The sequence below is a fragment of the Taudactylus pleione genome, unplaced genomic scaffold (genome assembly GCF_031769625.1).
Source record: "Taudactylus pleione unplaced genomic scaffold, aTauple2 ptg000114l, whole genome shotgun sequence".
Lineage (NCBI taxonomy): Eukaryota > Metazoa > Chordata > Amphibia > Anura > Myobatrachidae > Taudactylus > Taudactylus pleione.
Window position 1 is genome coordinate 1,666,316 of NW_028284516.1, and position 24,469 is coordinate 1,690,784.

At 42.3% G+C, this 24,469-nt stretch overlaps 1 protein-coding gene across 1 annotated transcript in view; it reads right to left on the minus strand.

Annotated features, from left to right (window-relative positions):
* Nucleotides 1-24,469, minus strand: part of TMEM67 (transmembrane protein 67) — a 67,206-nt gene that overhangs the window by 31,234 nt on the left and 11,503 nt on the right. Inside the window, exons 3-12 of the mRNA XM_088471503.1 lie at nucleotides 22,656-22,746; nucleotides 22,449-22,548; nucleotides 18,626-18,695; nucleotides 17,720-17,794; nucleotides 17,565-17,627; nucleotides 12,911-13,065; nucleotides 12,714-12,822; nucleotides 10,256-10,348; nucleotides 1,228-1,293; nucleotides 483-639 (exon numbers count right to left, since the gene is read on the minus strand). Of these exons, the coding sequence (XP_088327629.1) occupies nucleotides 483-639; nucleotides 1,228-1,293; nucleotides 10,256-10,348; nucleotides 12,714-12,822; nucleotides 12,911-13,065; nucleotides 17,565-17,627; nucleotides 17,720-17,794; nucleotides 18,626-18,695; nucleotides 22,449-22,548; nucleotides 22,656-22,746 (979 nt within the window). The remainder of the gene's footprint in view (nucleotides 1-482; nucleotides 640-1,227; nucleotides 1,294-10,255; nucleotides 10,349-12,713; nucleotides 12,823-12,910; nucleotides 13,066-17,564; nucleotides 17,628-17,719; nucleotides 17,795-18,625; nucleotides 18,696-22,448; nucleotides 22,549-22,655; nucleotides 22,747-24,469) is intronic.

Here is a 24,469-nt window from a genome sequence, read left to right on the forward strand (position 1 = left end):
TGGTCGCCATGATCCAGCTGGCCACTGGCTATTTATTTGCGAGCCACCCTCTCTTGTGCGCATCATAGAGCACTAGGTAGCTGTCCGTTTTACGGTAAACAGTAGATCTCTCTACATAGATCCGCAAGACTCTGACAACATCCAGGCAGGCCAGAGTATCCCTGCTGCCAGAGGACGAATCATCACTCATAATATCCTGGTTAAAATGTAACCTGGCGATGACCTTAGGCTCTTTTAGGTACAATGGTGCCAGATCCTTGGCACAAAAAATATACTAATCTAAAACTAAGGCAGTATGGGATGTAGAGGGGGGGGGGGGAGGCAGCCTACAAACAAGTTTAGTTTGTGCTTGTGGCTGGCCCTTGAACAGCGCCCTCTACGCTCATGGTATCCAGTGTCTCCCAGATAGGATGACAGAGAAGGTCACGCTAAGAAACAAACACTAAAGCCATATGTATATACATTCTAGCTTGATGACTTACCTGTATTAACTAATAGGTCATTGTGCTGCAAATTTAGATTCAGGACTGGCACAGGCCAGATGTTCTGCTGTCTATCACTCCCCCGGAAAGTCAGATACACATCATAGAACAAAGGCTCGGGGAAGTCTTGCAGGATCTTGGAGACAGATAATTCACACTACACAAGATTAAAAGAAAACATTTCTAAACAGGACCTTTTTTTTTTTTATAGTTATTATTAGCTATTGTACCGGTAGATGGTTTTAAGAAAGAGATGTAGCACGCCTCCTAAAGAGTGGAGAGGTGGAGAACTCGCTGATAGCAACCAATCAGCTTTGAGGTAGCACTTACCAAACACATTCTATAAAATGATAGGTAGAAGCTTATTGGTTATAGGGGAATCTTCTCCACTTCCCCACTTATTGGGAAGCTTAATACAACTCCCCCTAAAACACTATGGGGTCTATTTACTAAGCAGTGTTAAGAGACAAAGTGAAATGAGATAAGGTGCCAGCCAATCAGCAACTAACTGCCATCTCACAGGCTGTGTTTGCAAATGACAGCTGGGAGCTGATTGGCTGGTACCTTAACTCATTTCACTCTGTCTCCTAACACTGCTTAGTAAATAGACCCCTATGTCAGCACTGAGGTACTAACTGAAATTTCCCTGACTACAAGGGACATTTGACTATGGAAATGGAACCCTACAATAATACAGTAATATACCATCACCACAGGCAGGTGAGCAATATCATCCCGTTCTTACATTTTGTTCATATGTTGTTCCAAAAGTGAACGCATCATCCAACCGTTTGGCAGTGTCAGGGCAAAGCTGTGTAGAAAATTAACTGCATTAATTATAGAATAAACTTTCAGATTATAGTCACAATACCGAAAGTACAATACATGTGAGATGAAAAGTACAAGTAAACTAATTTTTTTTTTTTAAGAAAACACATAATTCTGATTTTTTTTTCCTTTTCAATAAGCCAGAAATAAGCTGCTGTTATTATCACACAGGCATGATTACTCGGCACCTCTGCTAGTCACTTGGAGGAGCACTGCTAGATAGCTGAATAGCTGGGAAATATCAGGAGCAGTGTGGGGTAGACTATAGTGAAATGTCATAGCCTAAATCATTCTGAATTCCAGATGCCATATCTGTATACAGGACTAACAACAGGACTTAGGGGTCTACTTACTAAGCTTTGTTAGGAGATAAAGTGATAAGGTACCAGCCAATTAGCTCCTAACTGTCATGTCACAGGCTGTGTTTGAAATATGGCAGTTAGGAGCTGATTGGATGGTAGTTTATCACCGTTCACTTTATCTCCTAACACAGATTAGTAAATAGACCCCTAAGAACCGCAATGAAGCTTACTGAAGATATGGGTATGACTAATTAGAATGTCAACAAAAAGAAGAAGAGGGACAGTGGTATGTCCAACCAATTATGCTAGTACCTCACTGTAAAGCAGTGTAACTGTGTCGGCTTTGGAGTTTAAACATGATGGCACACCATGTTTAAGTTTGTAAAGCGGAGATGGTCACAATGCTGTACAGTGCAGTGCTAGCATATCTGCTTGTCAACACTCTAATTAGTGATTAGCTCACTACATCCCCTTTCTGATAACTTGTGTATTTTTGGAAGGACATTGGCCCTCATTCAGAGCCGCACGTTAACAACAGTACGCTCGTTGCGTTCCGATGTTGACTAACCGCGCATGCGTCGGTGTTACACCGCGCATGTGCGTACGGCAGATTGCGAGCTTTTTTTCTCTCGTTCCTAAAATAGCGTACAGGAAGTGACATGTCAAATGTGATTGACAGAACAGGGCGTTTTTGGGTGTTGACGGGGGTGGAGATGAAAAAACGCAGGCGTGGCGAGGCGTTTTTGGGGCGTACATACATTAGCAGATGCGAACGTCAAATGTGTTCGGACCGTCTCATACGTCACTGGAACATCCGCTTTCCCTTCAAAATGCTCGCACAGCTTAGGGTCAGGATTACTCGACCACATTGGCGATGGCCTTCTCCTCCGTCCCGGGACTCCACGATGGTGCAGCGATTAATCGTGGCTGGTCAGTAAAGTAATTAGTGTTGGATTGAAATCCGGCTTGGTATGTGTTTGGAAAGCAGTTTATTGGGATAGCACAAAAGCGTACGCAGGTGGAAATCAGAGCTGCTAATGTCATGATTACATAATCAATTAGCGTACATTTTTGGGCTTTTATTTTGGCCACAATTTGGTGGTTATGGCCTATTGTAACAATAATGTCATCATCTTTTAATTAGCTCCCCTTTTTTTTTGTTTACTGTGGAATTTGCATCGCTATGTGTTTTTTTAAACGTTCCTTAAAGAGGCCTTTTTTTTAAAAAAAGAGGGTCAGTTTTTGCGTTTAAGGCCAGGATTAAATGTAACCCATTTGTACAATAATGTCACAATACAATGTCAGTGTTTTGTTTTTAATTTATTGTTTACACACAAACAAATTGGCATAATATTGTATTGCCTTTTTTTGTGGCCAAGATATTTGATCAAAAAAAAAAAAAAACATAACTACTAACATAAGCGTAAATACAAAATTTTAAAACATTTCACAAGAAAGGAGAGGGAAGTTTTGACCAGAAAGGAATATGAGCCAAGCACAGAAGGAAAGTGGGAAAAGTCGCCATTGCTGTCACCGTTTTCTCGCCCGTTTGGCTGGGTGAGGGTGGGCGCCAGACCGGGTCCGGGATGCCATCGGGCTGGCCTGTCCAGAGGCAGATGTTGTGGCCTCTGGACTAGGCACAGGGCTAGGCACATTTGGAGGATTGCCTGATGTTGTGCCAGAGGTAGAGGATCTGGATGTTCCGGCAGGAAGGGAGGTCGGCTCCACCATGTGCTGGCGAACGAGCTGCTCCAGGGCATCGGCGATGCGGATGTTGGCCCTGGTATTTTCCGCCAGGGCCTGAGCAATGGTCACGTTGGCCGCAGCATTTTGCTCCAGGGCCTCAGCCACCCGTATCAGACTGGCGTCCATCCTCTGCAGAATCTCCGTATGGCAATCCGATTTAAAATTGAGTTCTGTGAGGAGGCCCACTGCCTGCGAGGGGGCACGCCCTGGACTGGCTTCTGCAGGGTCCTCAGCCGGATGTACTGGTTCCTCCCCTGCAGAGTCAGCAGAAATTCTGCGGCCAAGGCTCCCCTCTGGAGCAGACTCATCCGCCTCTGTCTCTGTTAGGAAATTGGAGAAAAGACTCACATTAGAATCTACATATTGGCACAATAGCATTTCTGAGTTGGTGACATCACAAGACTTACCTTGGCCAACATGAGGAGCCGCAAAGTCTGGCATGTCCGTATCCATGTTGGACACGCCAAACACCTCCACAGCCTGCACACACCCCTGTGCCATCTCTTCTAAGTCTGTCAACTCCAATGACACAGGGGTGGGACCCCCACCTGTCCCCCTTGCATGCCTAGCCCTGTCGGCAAGTTTTTGTTTTAGACGATATTTGAAGTCTGCCCATCTGTGGAATGAATTTGGAACCATTATCCTTTTTTTTACAATGGGGTTTGTTTATAGGATGGGAAAGTGTTTACTTACCGCCGTTTGACATCCCGGGCTAGACGGACATAATCACCCACCCTATTGACAGCAACGGCGACCTCCTCCCATATTCTCCACTTCTGGCTTTGGCTCATATTCCTGGCTGCCTGGGGCAGGATGTCAACGCACTTCTGGATCAAAACCTCCATCTCCTTGCTTGTGAAATGTGGCTGCCTTTTTTTTTTTGCAGCTTTGGCGGGTTGACTGGGGCCAGCAGTCTCTTCCATGTCATCCTCCTCACCTATTTGGGTAAATATGCAGATTTAGCCACTTCACAACTTGCACAATATTATGTTTTAAAATACTCATTGACACAAAATGCATGAAGGCCTTACCGCCGCAATTTTGACCATTGTTTCCCTGGTTTGAAGCCATGTCTCTGCTTCCAGCATGAAATCATCCAGAAATTCTATGTGATTTCGTGACGTATTTATACATGCGTCGTTAGTTTGCGGCCGCATCATTGATTGTGCGTCCCTATGATTCATCCTTAATTTGTGCGGGAAAATAAACACTATTTATGGCTTGGTGTGTGTGGATTCGAGGTGGGGTTGTTGGAGTGTTGTTGGTTAAGTGGTTTGGATTTGGTTGGTTGGTTGCGTTTGGAGGATTTTGGAGAGTTGTTTTTTTGTTTGTTTTTGCTACATTTCTTTGGTTTTTCCGTTCGCATTTTTTTCATTTTATCAACATCCTTTCCTGATTTGGTAAGTTTTGTGCATTCAAATTTGTGGCCAATTGGTGTATTCTTCTGTTTTGTGGTTAGTTAATTTGTTTAACACTCATTTCATCTTTTTTAGTTTTTTTTTGTTTTCGGACCCAAAGAAGTTTTTTGACGACATCTTATATATTCGAGTTGGGTAAGTCCATTTTTTGTCTTGCATTTGCGAATGAATTACTGCATTTTTGACTGTTGGTGTAGCGCCTTGCATTTGCGAATGAATTACTGCATTTTTGACTGTTGGTGTAGTGACTTGCATTTGCGAATAATTTACCGCATTTTTGACTGTTGGTGTAGTGACTTGCATTTGCGAATAATTTACCGCATTTTTGACTGTTGGTGTAGTGACTTGCATTTGCGAATAATTTACCGCATTTTTGACTGTTGGTGTAGTGACTTGCATTTGCGAATAATTTACCGCATTTTTGACTGTTGGTGTAGTGACTTGCATTTGCGAATAATTTACCGCATTTTTGACGGCTTATTCATCATATAATCCAGTTTTGCTTTTCCCTTTTCCATTTTTTGGGTCCATTTGAACCCTATTTGACGTACGGTGTGCAATGTAGTTTTCATCGATGGCCAAATGTGTTTTTCCGCTATTTTCTGTGTTGGCTTGCAACAATTTTTAAACAAAAAAAACACCCTCTAAATTTTTGAAGTCTCATTGTTGCCTTTTTTACAGTTTATACGTATCATGACAATACCCCGGCATGTAAGCAGCTATGGATGGTATCAGAAAGCTAAGTTGTTTTTTCTTACTTTTGGGGTGGGTCAAAAGCCTTACATTGTAAACTTTGAATTTCAGGTAGATCTGGGGCGAATTGTTCTGGCCCTGCTCCCGGAAGACGACCAACCTCAAACTCGTCCCAGGCGTAGGCATCGTAGGCATGCAAGGCCCCAGATATTTCGAACACGTGTCACCCTTTTTGGAATGCCCGATGATGAGGTTTTAAGACGATACCGTCTACCTCCCAAAATCATCATAGACACTCTCTCATTAATAGAAAGTGATCTTGAGCGGCAAATTGACAGTCCAACAGCAATACCACCACTGACGCAATTTATGGCGGTGTTACATTTCTGTGCCTCAGGATCGTTTCAAACAACGGTGGGAATAGTGGCGGGCATCTCCCAATCCTCCTTTTCCCGGATCCTGAGGGCAGTGATGGAGGCACTTTTCAAGCACCTCCATCATTTTATTAAAATGCCTTTGGATATGGGTGCCCTTAGTGTGGCCAAGGCCAATTTTTACCAAATAGCTGGCTTCCCACACATCATAGGGGTTGTGGATGGTACTCACATACCACTTCAGCCTCCAGCACGGCTGGAGGCAATATTTAGAAACAGGAAACACTATCACTCCCTGAATGTAATGGTGGTATGTGATGCCTCCCTCCAGATCCTGTCCCTGAATGCTAAATTACCAGGAAGTGCACATGACTCCTTCGTCATCCGGCAATCAGGGATATGGCAGAAATTAACCAACCTACAAGCTGGTGATGCGTGGCTTCTGGGTAAGTGGAGACCTTTAGTACATAACAATGTTAAGCTTGATACACAGTGTTCCTGATGTGGTCTATTTTTGTTCACAGGAGACAGTGGATACCCTTGCATGTCCTGGCTGCTCACTCCTTATTTGGCTCCCACACCAGGGCCACAAAGTGCGTATAATTCCGCACTTACAGCCACCAGGCAAGTGGTGGAGCGCTGTATCGGCCTTTTAAAAGGCCGATTCAGATGCCTCCACCGCTCTGGTGGCGAGCTCATGTATGTGCCGGATATGGTGTCGAAAATTGTGGTCCTGTGTGGGATATTTCACAACATTGCCATAAGGAGTGGTGTCCCAATGCAGCCAGAGGATGCCTTACCTGAGGATGGCCCCCCCGAGGTTGGTCGAAGGTCAGTATGTGGGGGGGCCATACGCGATGATGTGGTGGCCAGATTTTTTAGGTAAGTTTGTTCAAAACTCCAGTGTTTATACCTAATGTGTTTGTTTTTTTTGGCAAACATCTAATTTTTTTATAATTTTCTCACCATCTTCTGTTTGTTCACATAATCTTTGGCACTCCAACGCTCACTACTTCCTGCTACCCTTACCAAACCTGGATCTGGTCCTTTTGGGCATATATTCTGGAACCCATATCGCAACGCCATGTTTGTGGAATCATGTTGGCATGGTCCTTCGTCAACCAGTTCTTGATTTTGTGTTTTTATTTATTTTTTTCTTGGTATGTGTTGTATTTGAATTTATCACTGTGTATTTTTTTTGGGAGTGACCACTTTGTTTTCTCTGTTATGTGGTGAATAAATGTTTGAAGAGTGAAATGGTCTTCCTTTTTTGGGACGTTAACAGCAAGTGTAACCAGGTTAACACAAGTTACATTTGACTAAGGGGTAAACCAGTACTGACGCCAGTTGAGCAAAACTGAAATATGTTTTCAGCTTTCCAATCCACACCAAAAGGAAGCCTGGCCCAACCTTGGGATTTGTAAGATTGGCCTAAGCAGCTTGCGCACCAAGTAGGAACCTGGAAAATGTAGAAATCTGAAATTGACACTACACCCAAAAAGGGAAATTACATTGTTACTGTTATGTGTTTCTGGTGTCTGTTTGACATACAAAGACAAAACACAATCTAACTTTTAAAAAAGGGAAATCCTTGCAGGAACTTATGTCAGGCTAAACTATCTTGGTTTTGGTTTTTAAAAATGAGCCACAACGTATATTTGTCTTTAAAAATTTATTTGGCAAATACAACAAAAAAAAAAAAACTAATGCCGAAGGAGGCCAGACAGCCGGTCGAGGGCCACCAGAAGGCCGATTACATGGTGGCGCATCTGCCCCACAACATCCGCCACCTCTTGCCGACGCCTCTGTTCCTCTGTGGGTGAGAAAAGTGTGTGGGTTAATACAACAATAGGGACTCCACAGAAAAACATTAAAAAAAAAACAAATCACTCCTAAACCCAAAAACATAAATAAAAAGGGTGGGCTGGCAAAAATACAAGGCCTAGGTACAAATTCCCACAGGTATGATATGTGTATGCTTAAATCACCAGGAAGAGGTAAAGGCAAACCTTCACAATCAACAAAAGTCAAGCCACAAAAACACGAAGAAAGGCACGACACATGATTACATACAAACAGTTTGTGCTTTTAAAAAAAATAATAAAAAACATACCGGGAAACAAATCGGGAGTTCCGGCAAAACCTCCATGATCCTCCTCGGAGGATCCGTCATTCCCCAAAGAATGGGGCGGAGTTATGCTGGACTCCGGGGAGGGGGTAATTGGAAGAGGGGTGGGTGGAGGAGAGGGGGAAGTGGGACGGAGGGGAAGGAGGCCCGACATTTCCGGGAGAGGGTCTGGGAAGGATGGGGAGGAGTGGGGAATAGGCGAAAGATTTGGGGTGGAGTGTTGGCTGGGGGTTGGGGAGAGTGGGCGGGAACGCCGACGTTGACGGCGGAGTCTTGGCTGTCCCCCTAAAATATGTCAAATAAATTGCGTTTAGTTTATGGACAAATCCGGGCAAACAAACAAAAAAAAAAAAAGAAAAAAGAAATAAAACCAAAAAAAATAGCAGTAGAATTAAAAATTCATAAAAAGAGGGAAAACATGCAGACGCAGATATGAGTACAAATAATAAATAGAACAGACAGGAAAACATGCACACGCAGATATGAGTACAAATAATAAATAGAACAGACAGGAAAACATGCAGACGCAGATATGAGTACAAATAATAAATAGAACAGACAGGAAAACATGCACACGCAGATATGAGTACAAATAATAAATAGAACAGACAGGAAAACATGCACACGCAGATATGAGTACAAATAATAAATAGAACAGACAGGAAAACATGCAGACGCAGATATGAGTACAAATAATAAATAGAACAGACAGGAAAACATGCAGACGCAGATATGAGTACAAATAATAAATAGAACAGACAGGAAAACATGCACACGCAGATATGAGTACAAATAATAAATAGAACAGACAGGAAAACATGCAGACGCAGATATGAGTACAAATAATAAATAGAACTGACAGGAAAACATGCAGACGCAGATAGGAGTACAAATAATAAATAGAACAGACAGGAAAACATGCAGACGCAGATATGAGTACAAATAATAAATAGAACAGACAGGAAAACATGCAGACGCAGATATGAGTACAAATAATAAATAGAACTGACAGGAAAACATGCACACGCAGATATGAGTACAAATAATAAATAGAACAGACAGGAAAACATGCACACGCAGATATGAGTACAAATAATAAATAGAACAGACAGGAAAACATGCAGACGCAGATATGAGTACAAATAATAAATAGAACAGACAGGAAAACATGCACACGCAGTTTGCCCCACAAACACAAACATTAAAACCACAATACATAACACTTACTTGCCAGGATCTGCATGCGAAAGCATGCCAGCAAGCGGGGCGTTCACCGTTGCAGGTCGGACCACCTGCGCTCCAGCTGCCCGATGTTGCGGCGTGATCCGAAGGACCGCAGGCGGGACCGTACCTCCGCATACGCGGAGCGCTTCTGCCGGTTGGTCATGGGTTCTGGCTGGCTGGTGATCCGGCGATCCATGACCTCCGTAAGCACCAGCAGCTCACGCCTGGTGAATGCGGAGGCTCTCATGATGGCAATGGTGTTTTTCTTAAAAATCATTTTTGATAAAGTGTGTAAAAATTTTCTGATTGGCTAATGTATTTTGGAAATTAACAGGAGCAATTTTATTGGTTAGTGTATGAGTCATGTGTTCGACAGGGCCAGAAATCTCTGGAGAGTTAGGATAGGCTTGATGCAGTGACATGCGTAAGCAAATTTAAATAAAGAAATGAACCCAGGGAAATATGCGGGGATACACAGCAATAGTACAATTGTTTAATTGTGGTTCACATGTTTTTTAAACAATAAAAGCGAATGTTTCATCCGTACGTATTCTGCGGGTAAACACAAACACAGACAAGAGTAAAGTTTCTTGCATTGTGTTGAAAAAAAACAAACAATTAAGCTAATTGATACATTGATTGTCATGATACGATTGATGGAGGTAGGCAGAATAAAGGAGCAGGTAATCGACATCTGACAAGGCCACTTCCTGTTTATACTTGTGCGTGCGTTCCTTTCAAGCCATTTCGGGGATGTACGCTCGCTATTTCGTACGCTCGTTAGTTAGAGGAGGGGTCGTCAGAGTTTAGGGAGGAATTTTAGATGCGAACGAAAATACGAGCGAGCCATTGAATTTAAATATTTTTGTACGTACGCCTAACGTACGTGCGCTCGCTTGCGTGCGGCTCTGAATGAGGGCCATTGACTACTATAAAAAGCAACAGGAAACTCAAGTCCAGATCTTATATTATATTATAGAACATATACTGCCCTTGAAAGGAAAAAATTAAGTTTACCTGTAAATAACAAATGCATTTTTCTTTTCACTTAAGATGTTACCTGCAAAAGTCCTCCACTCAGAGACTTCCATCCAATGAACTTTCCTCTCACATCGTAGAGAGCTGCTGAGAATGACATGTCTGTGTTCTGGGTCTAGAAGACAATGCAGATTTATGTCCACTACATCACCAAAGTTATATCCGTCTAATACTCCAGTCTACGTCAGTATTTGGCAACACGTGTAATCCAATGTACGTGATCTGATAAAAGTGTGAAGAAATATACGTCACACACACACGCACATCACACTATATATATATATATATATATACATATAATAAATGAATGGACACAAATGTCCTATTTTCCCACTTGCAGCATACACTGGAGAATGCTCCTACCACTTTTTCATAGTCTAAAGCTGGATAAACACAGAGACAAAGGGCATTTGTTCCCCCATGGGAACTGTCCACTCTTGAACGAGTTAATGAATGATGGAACGATCACTATTCCGTCCTTCATTAACTTACCATTGGTCGCTAGCGATATCGTCAGGTTTGATGTGCAGCACATCAATCCTGCCGACGTCGCATGCGACCGCGGGATCGCGTATACTGAGCGTACACACTGAGCGATGTAGGCGATTTGTCGTTACGAAACGGCAAACCGGCCCGACATCTCTCCAGTGTGTACTCAGCTTAAGTGCTGTGCAAAGTGTTACAGATCCGTGGCCCGACATCTCTCCAGTGTGTACTCAGCTTAAGTGCTGTGCGGTGTTACAGATCCGTGGCCTGACATCTCTCCAGTGTGTACCCAGCATAAGTGCTGTGCAAAGTGTTACAGATCCGTGGCCTGAGGCTTCCAAGTGCACCTCTGTAAAAGGAAGTCACCTGAAAAACAGCCAACTGGCACATTGCAGCTCTATTCTAATTACAATTATATTAGTATATAACTCAAGGGCAATCCAGATTCCCTGGCTGTCATATCTCCAGTGTTACATCCTCATTTCTGTACCGGAGAAGCTGGTACAGAAATGAGTTCACACACTTCCCATATACAGTGACCTCAGCAGAGAAAACAGCATCCAAAATGGTACCAATTACCGCTGCCTCTGAGCTGATGGTAGCTCTGTGACCACTTACAGTGTCTGCCGGGAGAATCAGACAGAACTACGGAAATTGATCATCTCAAAATGATGCCCATCATTACTGTATGGCCTCCCGCAAAATACATTTGTGAACATAAGAGAGAATTTTCATCTTTTATTTCAAATAAAACACCTTGATCCTCCAAGGTTTGCCAATCATCTGGAGCAAAGAATCATTTCAGGCCCATTAAAATGGGTACAGCAGCGAATGAGGAGGTGTGCGATGTTACGAGAGCTGCGCTGAGCATTTACATTTTTCAGCTTTTGCAAATAGCCAGTGATAGAACCAGTAGCTGCGCCTTTTTCGGCCAGCATATCCTGCTAAGATCACATTTTGTGCTTTCATTTTTTATCACCTGCAGTACAAAAAAAAAAAATCTCTCTCACTAAAGAGTTGTTATGGGTTAAAACAGCATTTTTGTCTGTCTCTAGTTTTCAAAACTGTTAAAGTTGCAAAAAAAAAAAAGTAACAAAAAATAGATGTATATTTTTAATATATCTCCCTACAAAATTCTTGGGGAGCCTGTGGTTCTCCAGCTGGATGTTATATTGCACTGGCATTTCTGCATATTTCTAAGATATATATGATACAGTAGGAGAGTGGCTGCCATTGCTGTTTCTAACTAGGTAAGATATCAACAAAATGGCAACCAGTACAGAAACCATCTTTATAGGAGAATGGCGAGCATAGCAAAACCTCTTTGAAGTAGGAGTGCAAGCACAAAAAAACACTAAATATGGACCGATTAATTATAAAAGCCATATTGGGATATTCACAAAATGTTTATGTGAAAGACCCTGTATCATGACAAGTGTTAAGATATTAAACAATGTATTTAATCTTCTTACCTAAGTCAATGAAAGCTATTACCCACTGTTATCAGTTATTTAATCCCTGGCAATTAAGTTTAATAAAAGACAATACATTACAGGTTCCCTGAATGCTCCAAACTGTTTTCCTGACTCCTACGTTACCAAACCAAACATAATTGTTCTTGTCGACACCCTTCACCTGTGTACTTCTCAATCATATATATAGGGAGTTTGTGGGGGAGGGGCTTCGACAACACTGCTGTTAGGAAAAGATGCACCTTCGTAGGAGTAAAAGGATCACAGCACTAGACCAAAAGGAGCCTTCAGAGAAACCCATCAGAATAAGCAGAACTTGGATTTTGGAATCATCTTTTAATCATAATTACATCAGTATATTGCCAAGGCACTTGAAACCAGTATAATATTAAATATTATATTAATATCATTGTGCCAGTGCTGGAAATGGCAGGAATAGGATCAAATCTCAAGAACACAAAATGACTTGCAGCAACAATTACATAATAACTTTGCAATCTATCTTTGATGACCTATACCCACCTGGTCACTGGACTTAAAGCTGAAGTTTATAGGGAAAGGAGAAGCTGTAAGTACCCGTGCTGCCAAGCCTGGCTGGTCGTCATAATACAGCCAAGGGATATTTGGCCTCCTGTGAGACATGTGTTGGACAGATGAAATACATTATAGAACACGGACCACACCCTTGCCCTGCTGATGAGAATACGATATGGGCTTACCAGAACGAGATGGAATGTACCACTCCCAGCGCAGCTGTATTCAGGAATATGTATCGGAATAGGCCGCAGGCATCGGCACTCTGGGGACTTGTAGAATGCATGTTCAATACACACATGTTCCCCAGGGCTTGGCACGCTGTTTGATTGGAGTACAGCTGCAGAAAGGGTAAATATTGCATGGCTATAAACATGGTATTTACCATGTATGTACAGTACATATATGAAGTATAACAAGTATATACAAAAACAACTGTATCCATAAGGGACTCATATATAAGGGGTGTACGAGTGAGGGGCAATTGTAAGGAAATTACCAGTCACATTCTGCTTCATAACCTGTATAATAGCACTTGGTGTATATCAATATAGAAGTCCAAAGATTTATTTATTTTATTTTAACAGTAAGCAAAGCTGGTCGTAATCAGGATGAGATGGTAATGGGTACCCTGCACAATAGTCACTGGTACAACTAGTTGCAAGAATGCCGCTGTTTACAAACCAACATCGTGTAATGAGCCTGAATTGGAGTGACAGGTTACATGGAAAAGCATGCCCGTGCACGTACAGGTGAGGGCGGACAGCATGGCAAATAGAAGCAATGTTAGAGGCGCTTCAGTCCGGAACTGGAACCTTATGTTATAGAAAATGTGACCACAAAAGTTTAAACAAACAATTGGCTTTAAAAAGAATTTGAGGTCACACTTTCTCAATTTCCCTAATTGTAAGCCAATTCTTGTCAGTTAATTCCCCAGGTGGCAATTAATTGATATACTTGGGGAGGTTCCATCTTTATAAGCCTATGAGCTAGTAGAACTGAACCCATGAACGTTTGAACAATAACGATATCGTTCAATATATTGTGCAGTGGACATTGAGCCTATCAGTGCCGACACCCTCCCTCATCCCCGAACCTGCACAAGCTGAGGATATCGTCAGGTTGGACAACATGTTCGGGCGATGAACGACATCATAAACGACCAGCAGGAGCGCGTATCGCTGGTCGTTGACGGCATATCCACTGCACGATATAATGAGCGACTGAAGGATAATGATGTCACTATCGTTCATTATATCGCCTAGTGGATACGCGGCTTGAGTCAGTCAGTAGGGACTGGCCAGAAAGGAAGACTATGACGCAGTTGTCCAGCTTAACAATTTTCTGCAATATTTTGAAGCCAACACTCCATGATTTTAAATGAAATGCAGTTTGAAGTGTAATTAGGTGAGTGCAGAGCATACTATATACTGTATATATATATATATATATATACATACATGGTATATATATATATATATATATATACATACATACACACAGCTTTTATATATATATATATATATATATATATATATATATATATATACACACACACACAGCACATATATATATATATATATATATATATATACACACACATACACGGCATATATATATATATATATATATATATATATATATATATATATATACACATACATACACACACACACACACACAGCTTATATATATTATACACACACACACATATACACACAGCTTATATTTTTTTTTTCACAGACATTAGCTGTTGCCTGCGGCTTTGCTCATGATGAAGTCTCTTCTGACAACATTTTTTTTTTACTTGAGGTGCTCTAGTTATATTGCTTTGCATAAGGGTCCTGTCCTGGGAGTGGTCCACATGACCAGCAGCGCTATATAGACTGGTGGCAGCAGCGCCTTCATCCACCACTCACACCAACGTCACTGTGTGCCCTGTGCACAGACTGCTATGTGGCCTATCCTATTCACCCATCACTCACACCAATGTCACTGTGTGCCCTGTGCACAGACTGTTATGTAACCTATCCTATTCACCCACCACTCACAGCAATGTCACTGCGTGCCCTATGCACAGACTGCTATGTAGCCTATCCTATTCACCCACCACTCACACCAATGTCACTGTGTGCCCTGTGCACAGGCTGCTATGTGGCCTATCCTATTCATCCATCACTCACACCAATGTCACTGTGTGCCCTGTGCACAGACTGCTATGTAGCCTATCCTACTCACCCAGCACTCACACCAATGTCACTGTGTGTCCTGTGCACAGACTGCTATGTAGCCTATCCTACTCACCCAGCACTCACACCAATGTCACTGTGTGTCCTGTGCACAGACTGCTATGTAGCCTATTCTATTCAAGTGACCGCACGTCCAAAGCACCTCTCCCCCCACCCCTTAACGGCTGCGCACATGGTGTCACACCTACGGTCAGGTGCATAAATATTGGGACATTGACAGAATTTTCATATTTTGGCCTCTATTCACCACCACAATGGCTTTGAAATGAAACAAACAAGATGTGCTTTAACTGCAGACTTTCAGATTTAATTTGAGGGTAATTACATCCAAATCGGGTGAACGGTGTAGGAATTACAACGGTTTCTATATGTGCCTCCCACTTTTTAAGGGGTCAAAAGTAATGGGACTATGAACTCAAAAGTTATTTCATGGACAGGTGTGGGCTATTCCCTCGTTATTTCATTATCAATTAAGCAGGTAAAAGGTCTGGAGTTGATTCTAGGTGTGACATTTGCATTTGGAATCAGTTGCTGTCGACTCTCAATATGAGATCCAAAGAGCTGTCACTATCAGTGAAGCAAGACATCATTAGGCTGAAAAATCAAAACAAACCCATCAGAGAGATAGCAAAAACATTAGGTGCGGCCAAATCAACTGTTTGGAACATTCTTAAAAAGAAAGAACGTGCCAGAGAGCTCAGCAACACCAAAAGACCCGGAATACCACGGAAAACAACTGTGGTGGATGACAGAAGAATTATTTCCATGGTGAAAAAAAAAACCTTCACAACAGTTGGCCAAATCAAGAACACTCTCCAGGAGGTAGGTGTATATGTGTCAAATTCAACAATCAAGAGAAGACTTCACAAGAGTGAATATAGAGGGTTCACCAAAAGATGTAAACCATTGATGAGCCTCAAAAACAGGAAGAACAGATTAGAGTTTGCCAAACAACATCTAAAAAAGCCATTACAGTCCTGGAACAACATCCTATGGACAGATGAGACAAAGATCAACTTGTACCAGAGTGATGGGAAGAGAAGAGTATGGAGAAGGAAAGGAACTGCTCATGATCCAAAACATACCACCTCATCAGTGAAGCATGGTGGTGGTAGTGTCATGGCGTGGGCATGTATGGCTGCCAATGAAACTGGTTCCCTTGTATTTATTGATGATGTGACTGCTGACAAAAGCAGCAGAATGCATTCTGAAGTGTTTCGGCCAATATTATATGCTCATATTCAGTCAAATACTTCAGAACTCATTGGACGGCGCTTCACAGTGCAGATGGACAATGACCCGAAGCATACTGCAAAAGCAACCAAAGAGTTTTTTAAGGCTAAAAAGTGGAATGTTATGCAATGGCCAAGTCAATCCCCTGACCTGAATCCGATTGAGCATGCATTTCACTTGATGAAGACAAAACTGAAGGGAAAATGCCCCAAGAACAAGCAGGAACTGAAGACATTTGCAGTAGAGGCCTGGCAGAGCATCACCAGGGATGAAATCCAGCGTCTGGTGATGTATATGCGTTCCAGACTTCAGGCTGTAATTGCCTGCAAAGGATTTGCAACAAAGTATTAAAAAGTGAAAGTTATGCTGGGCATACACAGCCAGATAAAATGTCTGTCAGACCGACAGACATTTTATCTGGCCGGCTGCCAGCCGCAGATGTCCGCGGCATACACTGTGAGAGAAATCTCACAGTGTATAGCCCGACATCCGCGCTCCGCCCCCGGAGGAAGGAACACAGGAAATGTCTGTCTGTCGGTTGCGCTGGGCATACACTGCCCGATGCGGCCGACAGTTTACCGGGTAATATCGCATCGGACGGGCATGCTGGACAATTCAGCATGCCCGACTGAGCAATATTTAACCCTCGGTCGCCCCCCCCACGCTACAATTATTGCGGCGATCTGCCGATATCAGGCGGTTCGTCCCGATAATTGCAGCGTGTATGGCCAGCATTAGATTTAGGATTGTTTAGTTTGTCCCATTACTTTTGGCCCCTTAAAAAGTGGGAGGCACATATAGAAATTGTTGTAATTCCTACACCGTTCACCTGATTTGGATGTAATTACCCTCAAATTAAATCTGAAAGTCTGCAGTTAAAGCACATCTTGTTTGTTTCATTTCAAAGCCATTGTGGTGGTGAATAGAGGCCAAAATATGAAAATTCTGTCAATGTCCCAATATTTATGCACCTGACTGTACTGTATCTCTTACATTGATGATGTAAATACATTTTGTTTTTGTTATTGCGCAGCTTTAACTTGACGGATCGAGATGAAAAAGTGCAGATTATTTCTAGGAGTTTCCACTACAACATGATGCAGTTTTCATGAAAAGCAGTTCAGTGGTTTTTGCGCCAACTTGGAACAAACAGACAGACACCACATTCTTATTATATTAATAGTATACATACATACACACATATTCCATATAATGCAATGCAGTATAGCTTAGCTCTTTTCAGCCAAGATTATTTTATTACTACTAATAATTTCTCTACTGTCCATATTAGAGCAACAAACAATCAATCCCATACGGCCGAAAGCAAATAGAACAGATATGAAATCACAATACGCACCAAACAAGCTGCCGCAGACGCCTGCAAATGAATGGTAAAAAACTCTGACCGTAATAAAATGCCCTGAAACAAAAAAAAAATACACATTTAGATATTTATATAATATAAATAACAGGTAAAATCTGGTGTTAAATGTGCAATATGCAAGGGCTTACCAGTTGCCCATAACGGACAGTTGGCAGAACTCTGGACAGGATATGACCAGCTCCATTGAAACATATACCATCAGCCTAGGAAATGTGGGAAAAGAAAGTGTAATGGAAGAACTAATAAACCCTGTTTATCAGCAGTATTTGTTTCCACTCTGTAGTTTTATACGATGTCAGTAGAACACAAGCAAATGTAATTCACAACAGGAAACTGTATACAGTATGTCACTGTATTGGAGGGTACACACGGGTCAGATAAACTGCACGATTTTAACGATAACGATCATACAATCGTACAGTTTCTGGCCCCTGCAAACGACCAAACGATGGTCGATGCGCGGGCACGAATGGTCGAAGACGACCATCGACCGTCGCCCATGCATGCAAGCCAACCTGGTCGATATCGACCAGGTTAGCCTGTTTACTAAAGGAACCCGCGATCGTTAATCGTGGTTCGTTATAGTCATTAGAGGGTTAACGCATGTGTTGGATGCTCGATAACGATCATCCAACACATGCAGGACAATCAGATAATGATCGTTATCTGATCGTGGTGCTGTATGACCGTGTGTACGCACCATAAGTCTACATATTTGAATGTTAAACATGATCTGAATCAAGTTTTTTATCAATATTTTATTTTTTTTGCCTAATTTAGCATTCCCTGTAGATTTATGCAATCTTCCCTAATGTATATGAGAAACTTTTCCCGCAGTGCTAGTCCCTTGTGTGACACACACCACTGCTGGATAGGACTTATTGTTGTTACATTATAGCCACAAGCAAAGGAAACTCTGCAGACTTGTTTGCACTTTAAGTAATTATAACTGATGGCAAAAACACTTCTAAACGATCGGCAATGTATAAATTTGCTTCAGATATGTGAGCGATGGATGTATGCGATATACTTACCAAAATATTTGGTTGATAACAGTTGCACGAGTTGTTCTTACTGATAAATGTTTGATGGCATCTCTCACACCTAGGGATAGAGAAAGTATTAGGTGATAATAAATATGAATGGAGCTCAGCTGATTTGGACGTAATTGTCCAAGCGACGCTCGCAAAAGAGTTAGGAGGGCCCTATGGGAAAGCTTCGGATGCGCTGATTTATCATCTTCTAACACTACACAATTCTTAAACATTACATATTTATGGTATAAAATGTGTGTTACATAAAACATGTTCTCTACAGTGGGCATGTAAGCAGACCCGCTGAGAGCCGCGGCGGGCCCGGGTAATAGGGGGCGTGGCCTAATTGCGGGAGGCGTGGCCACGCCCCCTTCCCGAAAAAAAAAAAGATTTGCAGGGGTGGGGGGCGCTCTGGGCCCCCTCAGCCCTGCTCAAAGCCAGGGGGGCGCGATCAGTGTGATCGCTCCCCCCCACAGGCATAGGAGACTGCTGTGGCTGCTGCTCAGGAGCCACAGCAGTCTCCACTGCAGCTCAGCACACGCTGTGTGCTGGGCTGCTGTGAGGGAGGGGGAGCGGCGCTGGACCCGGGCCCCCGCCGGGCCCCTCAGGAAGCCCAGGCCCCGGTAATCTGTACCCGCTCCCCCCCCTCTCGGCGCCCCAGCATGTAAGGGCACTAGGAGGATTGGGATTCGGAGCAGGACCCCTAAAGCTGGATAAACACTAGGACAACAGCGATCCGCCGTCCTATCTGATGATTGGCAAGTGCATACACACTTACCAATTGTCGGCCCGATGAGTCGTACCTGACATCACTACTGGGCGGGCATTTACATGTGCCCGCCCAGTTGAGATGTCAGTCACCTGCGGTCTCTGCAGCAAGTGCACGGGTGGTCGACTGATATTTCGGCCATCGGCTGTTCTGCACAGCCGACCGGTTAGGTCTGTGAACGACGTAGTTCACAGACACAACGCTTGTACACACCTGTTGATGCACACACAATATATCAGCCAGTGTGTACCCAGCAGAAGGCCAGTTATAGCAATTGGAATTGAGGCGAGGTTGATTGGCCGGACAATTCAGGACTTATACTTACTGATGAAGATTCCCAGAAGATGATGAAGCCGGTGGCTGCAGAGTGGACTGTCGTAGCAGTGCAAAATACTGCAGAGTGTAGCAGGACTAGCGAGAAGCTGCATAGGCGATAATAGCAATATTCTGTGATTATGGTATTCTCAGTGAGCTGGTAATAACACCGGAAACTTGGAAATCACAGTGAGCTGGTAATAACACTGGAGACTTGGAAATAGCAGTGAGCTGGTAATAACACTGGATACTTGGAAATAGCAGTGAGCTGGTAATAACACTGGAGACTTGGAAATCACAGTGAGCTGGTAATAACACCGGAAACTTGGAAATCACAGTGAGCTGGTAATAACACGGGAGACTTGGAAATAGCAGTGATCTGGTAATAACACTGGAGACTTGGAAATAGCAGTGAGCTGGTAATAACACCAGAGACTTGGAAATCACAGTGAGCTGGTAATAACACTGGAGACTTGGAAATCACAGTGAGCTGGTAATAACACCGGAGACTTGGAAATAGCAGTGAGCTGGTAATAACACCGGAAACTTGGAATTCACAGTGAGCTGGTAATAACACGGGAGATTTGAAAATAGCAGTGATCTGGTAATAACACTGGAGACTTGGAAATAGCAGTGAGCTGGTAATAACACTGGATACTTGGAAATAGCAGTGAGCTGGTAATAACACCGGAAACTTGGAATTCGCAGTGAGCTGGTAATAACACTGGAGACTTGGAAATCACAGTGAGCTGGTAATAACACTGGAGACTTGGAAATCACAGTGAGCTGGTAATAACACTGGAGACTTGAAAATAGCAGTGAGCTGGTAATAACACGGGAGACTTGGAAATAGCAGTGAGCTGGTAATAACACTGGATACTTGGAAATAGCAGTGAGCTGGTAATAACACCGGAAACTTGGAATTCGCAGTGAGCTGGTAATAACACTGGAGACTTGGAAATCACAGTGAGCTGGTAATAACACTGGAGACTTGGAAATCACAGTGAGCTGGTAATAACACTGGAGACTTGGAAATAGCAGTGAGCTGGTAATAACACGGGAGACTTGGAAATAGCAGTGAGCTGGTAATAACACTGGAGACTTGGAAATCACAGGGAGCTGGTAATAACACGGGAGACTTGGAAATCGCAGTGAGCAGGAATCCTAGAAGTACACAGGATTCTGGAGCCAAAGCACTAAATCCACTTAGTAGAGTAGTGATCCTTTACCAGCATTGGATGATCTATAAAGGGCAACCTGGCTGCTGATAGGTCTGGCCAATCATATGACTAGGACCCGGATGTTTTGGATTGGCAGGCCGGCCAGGTGATGTAATTTAAACCGCGCTAGAGGAAACAGACCTTGTTCCCATCAGATACCTAACATGTAAGTGGGGGAACTTGGGGGGAGGCATCATACACTGCTGGACCCAGTAAGGGAGCACGGGGATCCAAGACTTCCTCGGTCACATCTGTCTGTAGTGGATGTGTATGTTAAGCAGTTTCTATCTATGGTAAGAACAATTATATAACACTAATAGTAGTAAGTGTAGCTGCTATTTATGCAGTCAGAAGATATTACTGCTGGGCTAAATGAGTAGTCATGTAGCCTCTTCTCTGTTTGACTCACTGCTGCCGAATCTCACAAGCAGAGATGTTCATTGATAATATTGACCATCAATGGTTTTCCGTCATCGATGTACATGATGGACCATTCTAAGGCCATTCTTACGTAACAGTGATTTCTCTACATTTAGTTTAATATATTTGTTTTGAAAAAAAAACAACTGCATTGTAAATCTGTGAACTTGTTTTACTGTGTTTATCACAACCAGAGGACCAAAGCCTGTTACATGACTAGGCAGAGAAGATCTCAAGAGTCTGACTAGTTCATACCTACCATGATTTTTATTTTTACACATTAACACATTTTGAAAAGTGAAAAGTGAACAGTGCAGCACTGGGGCCCCAACTGGTGAGCTGTCACATAACGACTGGTGCATTGTACCTTATTCCCCTTGAGGCCGATGCAGTGCTAAACACAAGTCAGCCGTAATTGCACCCATGCTCGGATATAAATGAGGATATTCACCCGAATGCTGTTGTACTAAGGGCTGGAAATAACTGCACCTGAATAGCGTGCATGAAACAAAATGCGCAAATTCACCTGTATACAGAGTTATAGACATCTCTACGGTCAGGGGTCCCCCCAGATCATATGCTTCATCATAGCTGACATCATTAGCACTGTACACTTGCATCAGCCCTATCTTTGGTGTAAACCATCAGTGTGAAAATAGACGTAATTACGGGTAAGCACAACTCTACATAACACGGCCTTAAGAAGTGATGTTGCCCATAGCAACCAATCAGATTCCATGTATTATCTTCTAGAAGGTGGTAGATAAATGAGAAGTAGACTCTGATTGGTTGCTATGGGCAACATCACTTCTTAAATAGAACTCCCATCTTAGTAAATTTATCCCACAGACACATAAAGTCTACATGTAGGCAACAATGATTGTGAAATGTGGGATATAGGAAGAAATAATAAGTGCCGTTTCCAGCACAGGCATAAATGTGGGCTGGTGCAGTACATATGATAGGGCTGATTTTTAGCCTCATTTTGGCAGAATATAATTTTTGGGAGAAGGGAACAAGTATATTAATGTAGATTATGAGCGATGCATTGTGAGTGCTGCAGAGCGCAGTAGTATCACCCATTTAATAACGGACTTACCGCATTCCCGATGCATCTGGAGCTGTAAAGGACGGCTCAGACCCATCGCAGGGGACACATCCAGCCTCATGCAGCAAGGTGCCGTTTACATCCCTTTCCACTAAAGTGAAATAATTCTATTTAATTTGCTCAGTTACATAGTGTGTACATTACTTACCATATGTTCTTACAGTACAAAAATCAGGGAATATTACAAATTAAACTTACCTAAAATGTTTCCTAATGAGCACTGGCAGTTACCATCTGAAGACAACCCGTAGGGACACTTAATACAATTCCACCCATCCGTTGTAACACCCTGAAATAGATTATTGGCAAAATAACATGGATATTATGGGGCTCATCCTGAGTCGGACACGATGCAAATATTCACGTAAATGGACAATGATTTAAAAGATGCGCATACGTCTAAGGCGCTATAAAGTCTCACAGCGCATGCGTTTTATGGAGGCACAGTTGTGGAGAAATGTATTGGGAAAGTATTCGGCGTTCCTGGTTGGTGAATGGGAGGTGGCTATTCAGGCACACAGAGTTGCACTATGGAAGTGTCGCGGGCGTGCAACTAAAGTGGCTACGTACTCAGACGCTTCATTTTTTACGATGGAGGCCATACTTTGACAGAGAATCTGCATGGCTGTACTTTGCTGTATATACTAAGCTAGTTCCTATAATGTAAGGATATGTTTTTGTTTATAAGGTGTGTGTGCTGCTGCATTCAAAGCTGCTAACAGCATAGCTTATTATGTCCTAGTCAAGGATTTGGAGTGTTTTAATTTTATAGAAATATGGCACCGGACAGTGAGCAACTTCTTTTCTGTATACACAAATATGTACTGATATTTTACAAATAAAAGATAAAATAGTACAGTTCTCTGTAAAGCGCTGCATTAATATGTGAGTGCTATATAAAATACTGTTAATAAATAAATGTCAGACAATTACTACGTGTAAACACACATAGCTAACAGCAAAAGCAAGCGTTTAGCTACAGACAACAGCTATTGTATGTGACGTACTCTGCAGAGAATATCTAGGTAGTAACATCGTGCATTGTTCATGAACATTTCCAGTACATGCGGTTATTCCTGCCCTTTCTACAAGAGCACTTTCTATATGTTGATTTACTATGCAAACCATACCTATATAACTGCTGTAAGGGGTCAATCCAATTAGGAGCGAATTTGCAAGTGCGAGTTTGTCCCATGAAACTCACACACTTTGCAGGAATACTCTCTCCCGAGAATCACACAATCCAATTAGCCATGCCAACTCGCACTACTCGCAGTGAGGGGGTGCGAATTCCCCATAGCATGCGACTTGGAAGAAGTGCATGAAAAAGTGGGGAGACCATCTTGGACCTCCAAAAATTTATAATTTCGTTAGCAGATGCATACAGAAGGCTGTTAGTGGGCACAAGGAAAGGACTGGAGGCTTTTAAATGGTGTCAAATGGCTAATTTGTGCTTTTTTATTTATATATATATATATATATATATATATATATAAAAACAAATGATCAAACGCAAACTTTTTTCATTTAATGTCAAATTAATTAAATTAAGATTTAAAAATTTAAAAAAATGTAGGAAAAAAAAAACGTGATCTAGGGGTAATTTGAGGCCACTTTAAAAATATTTTTACAAAAAAAAAAAAAAAAAAACTGATAAAAGCAATTATTTTTCAAATCACAAAATATTGTAATTAAATTTGGGTTGCCTAAACTAACAAAAAATACGATTTGGGGGAAATTTTAGGCCATTTTTTTTTAAACATCCAAAAATGACAAGTAATTATTAGGCCAATTAAGCTAATTGAAAACTTCTAAATGCCTAACTAGTCATTAGGGGCGGCTGTCTAAGGGGTTCTGCACTATGTCCTGACAAGAATTGACCTACCTTTTCACACCCTCAGGGAGGTGCGCACAATAAAACACGTGTTTCCTCAGAAACAAAAATGAAAGTTTGGAATTGTATTGCAAATGCAATTTGCAGTGTGAGTTTGCCCTGAAAACAGCTTGCACAC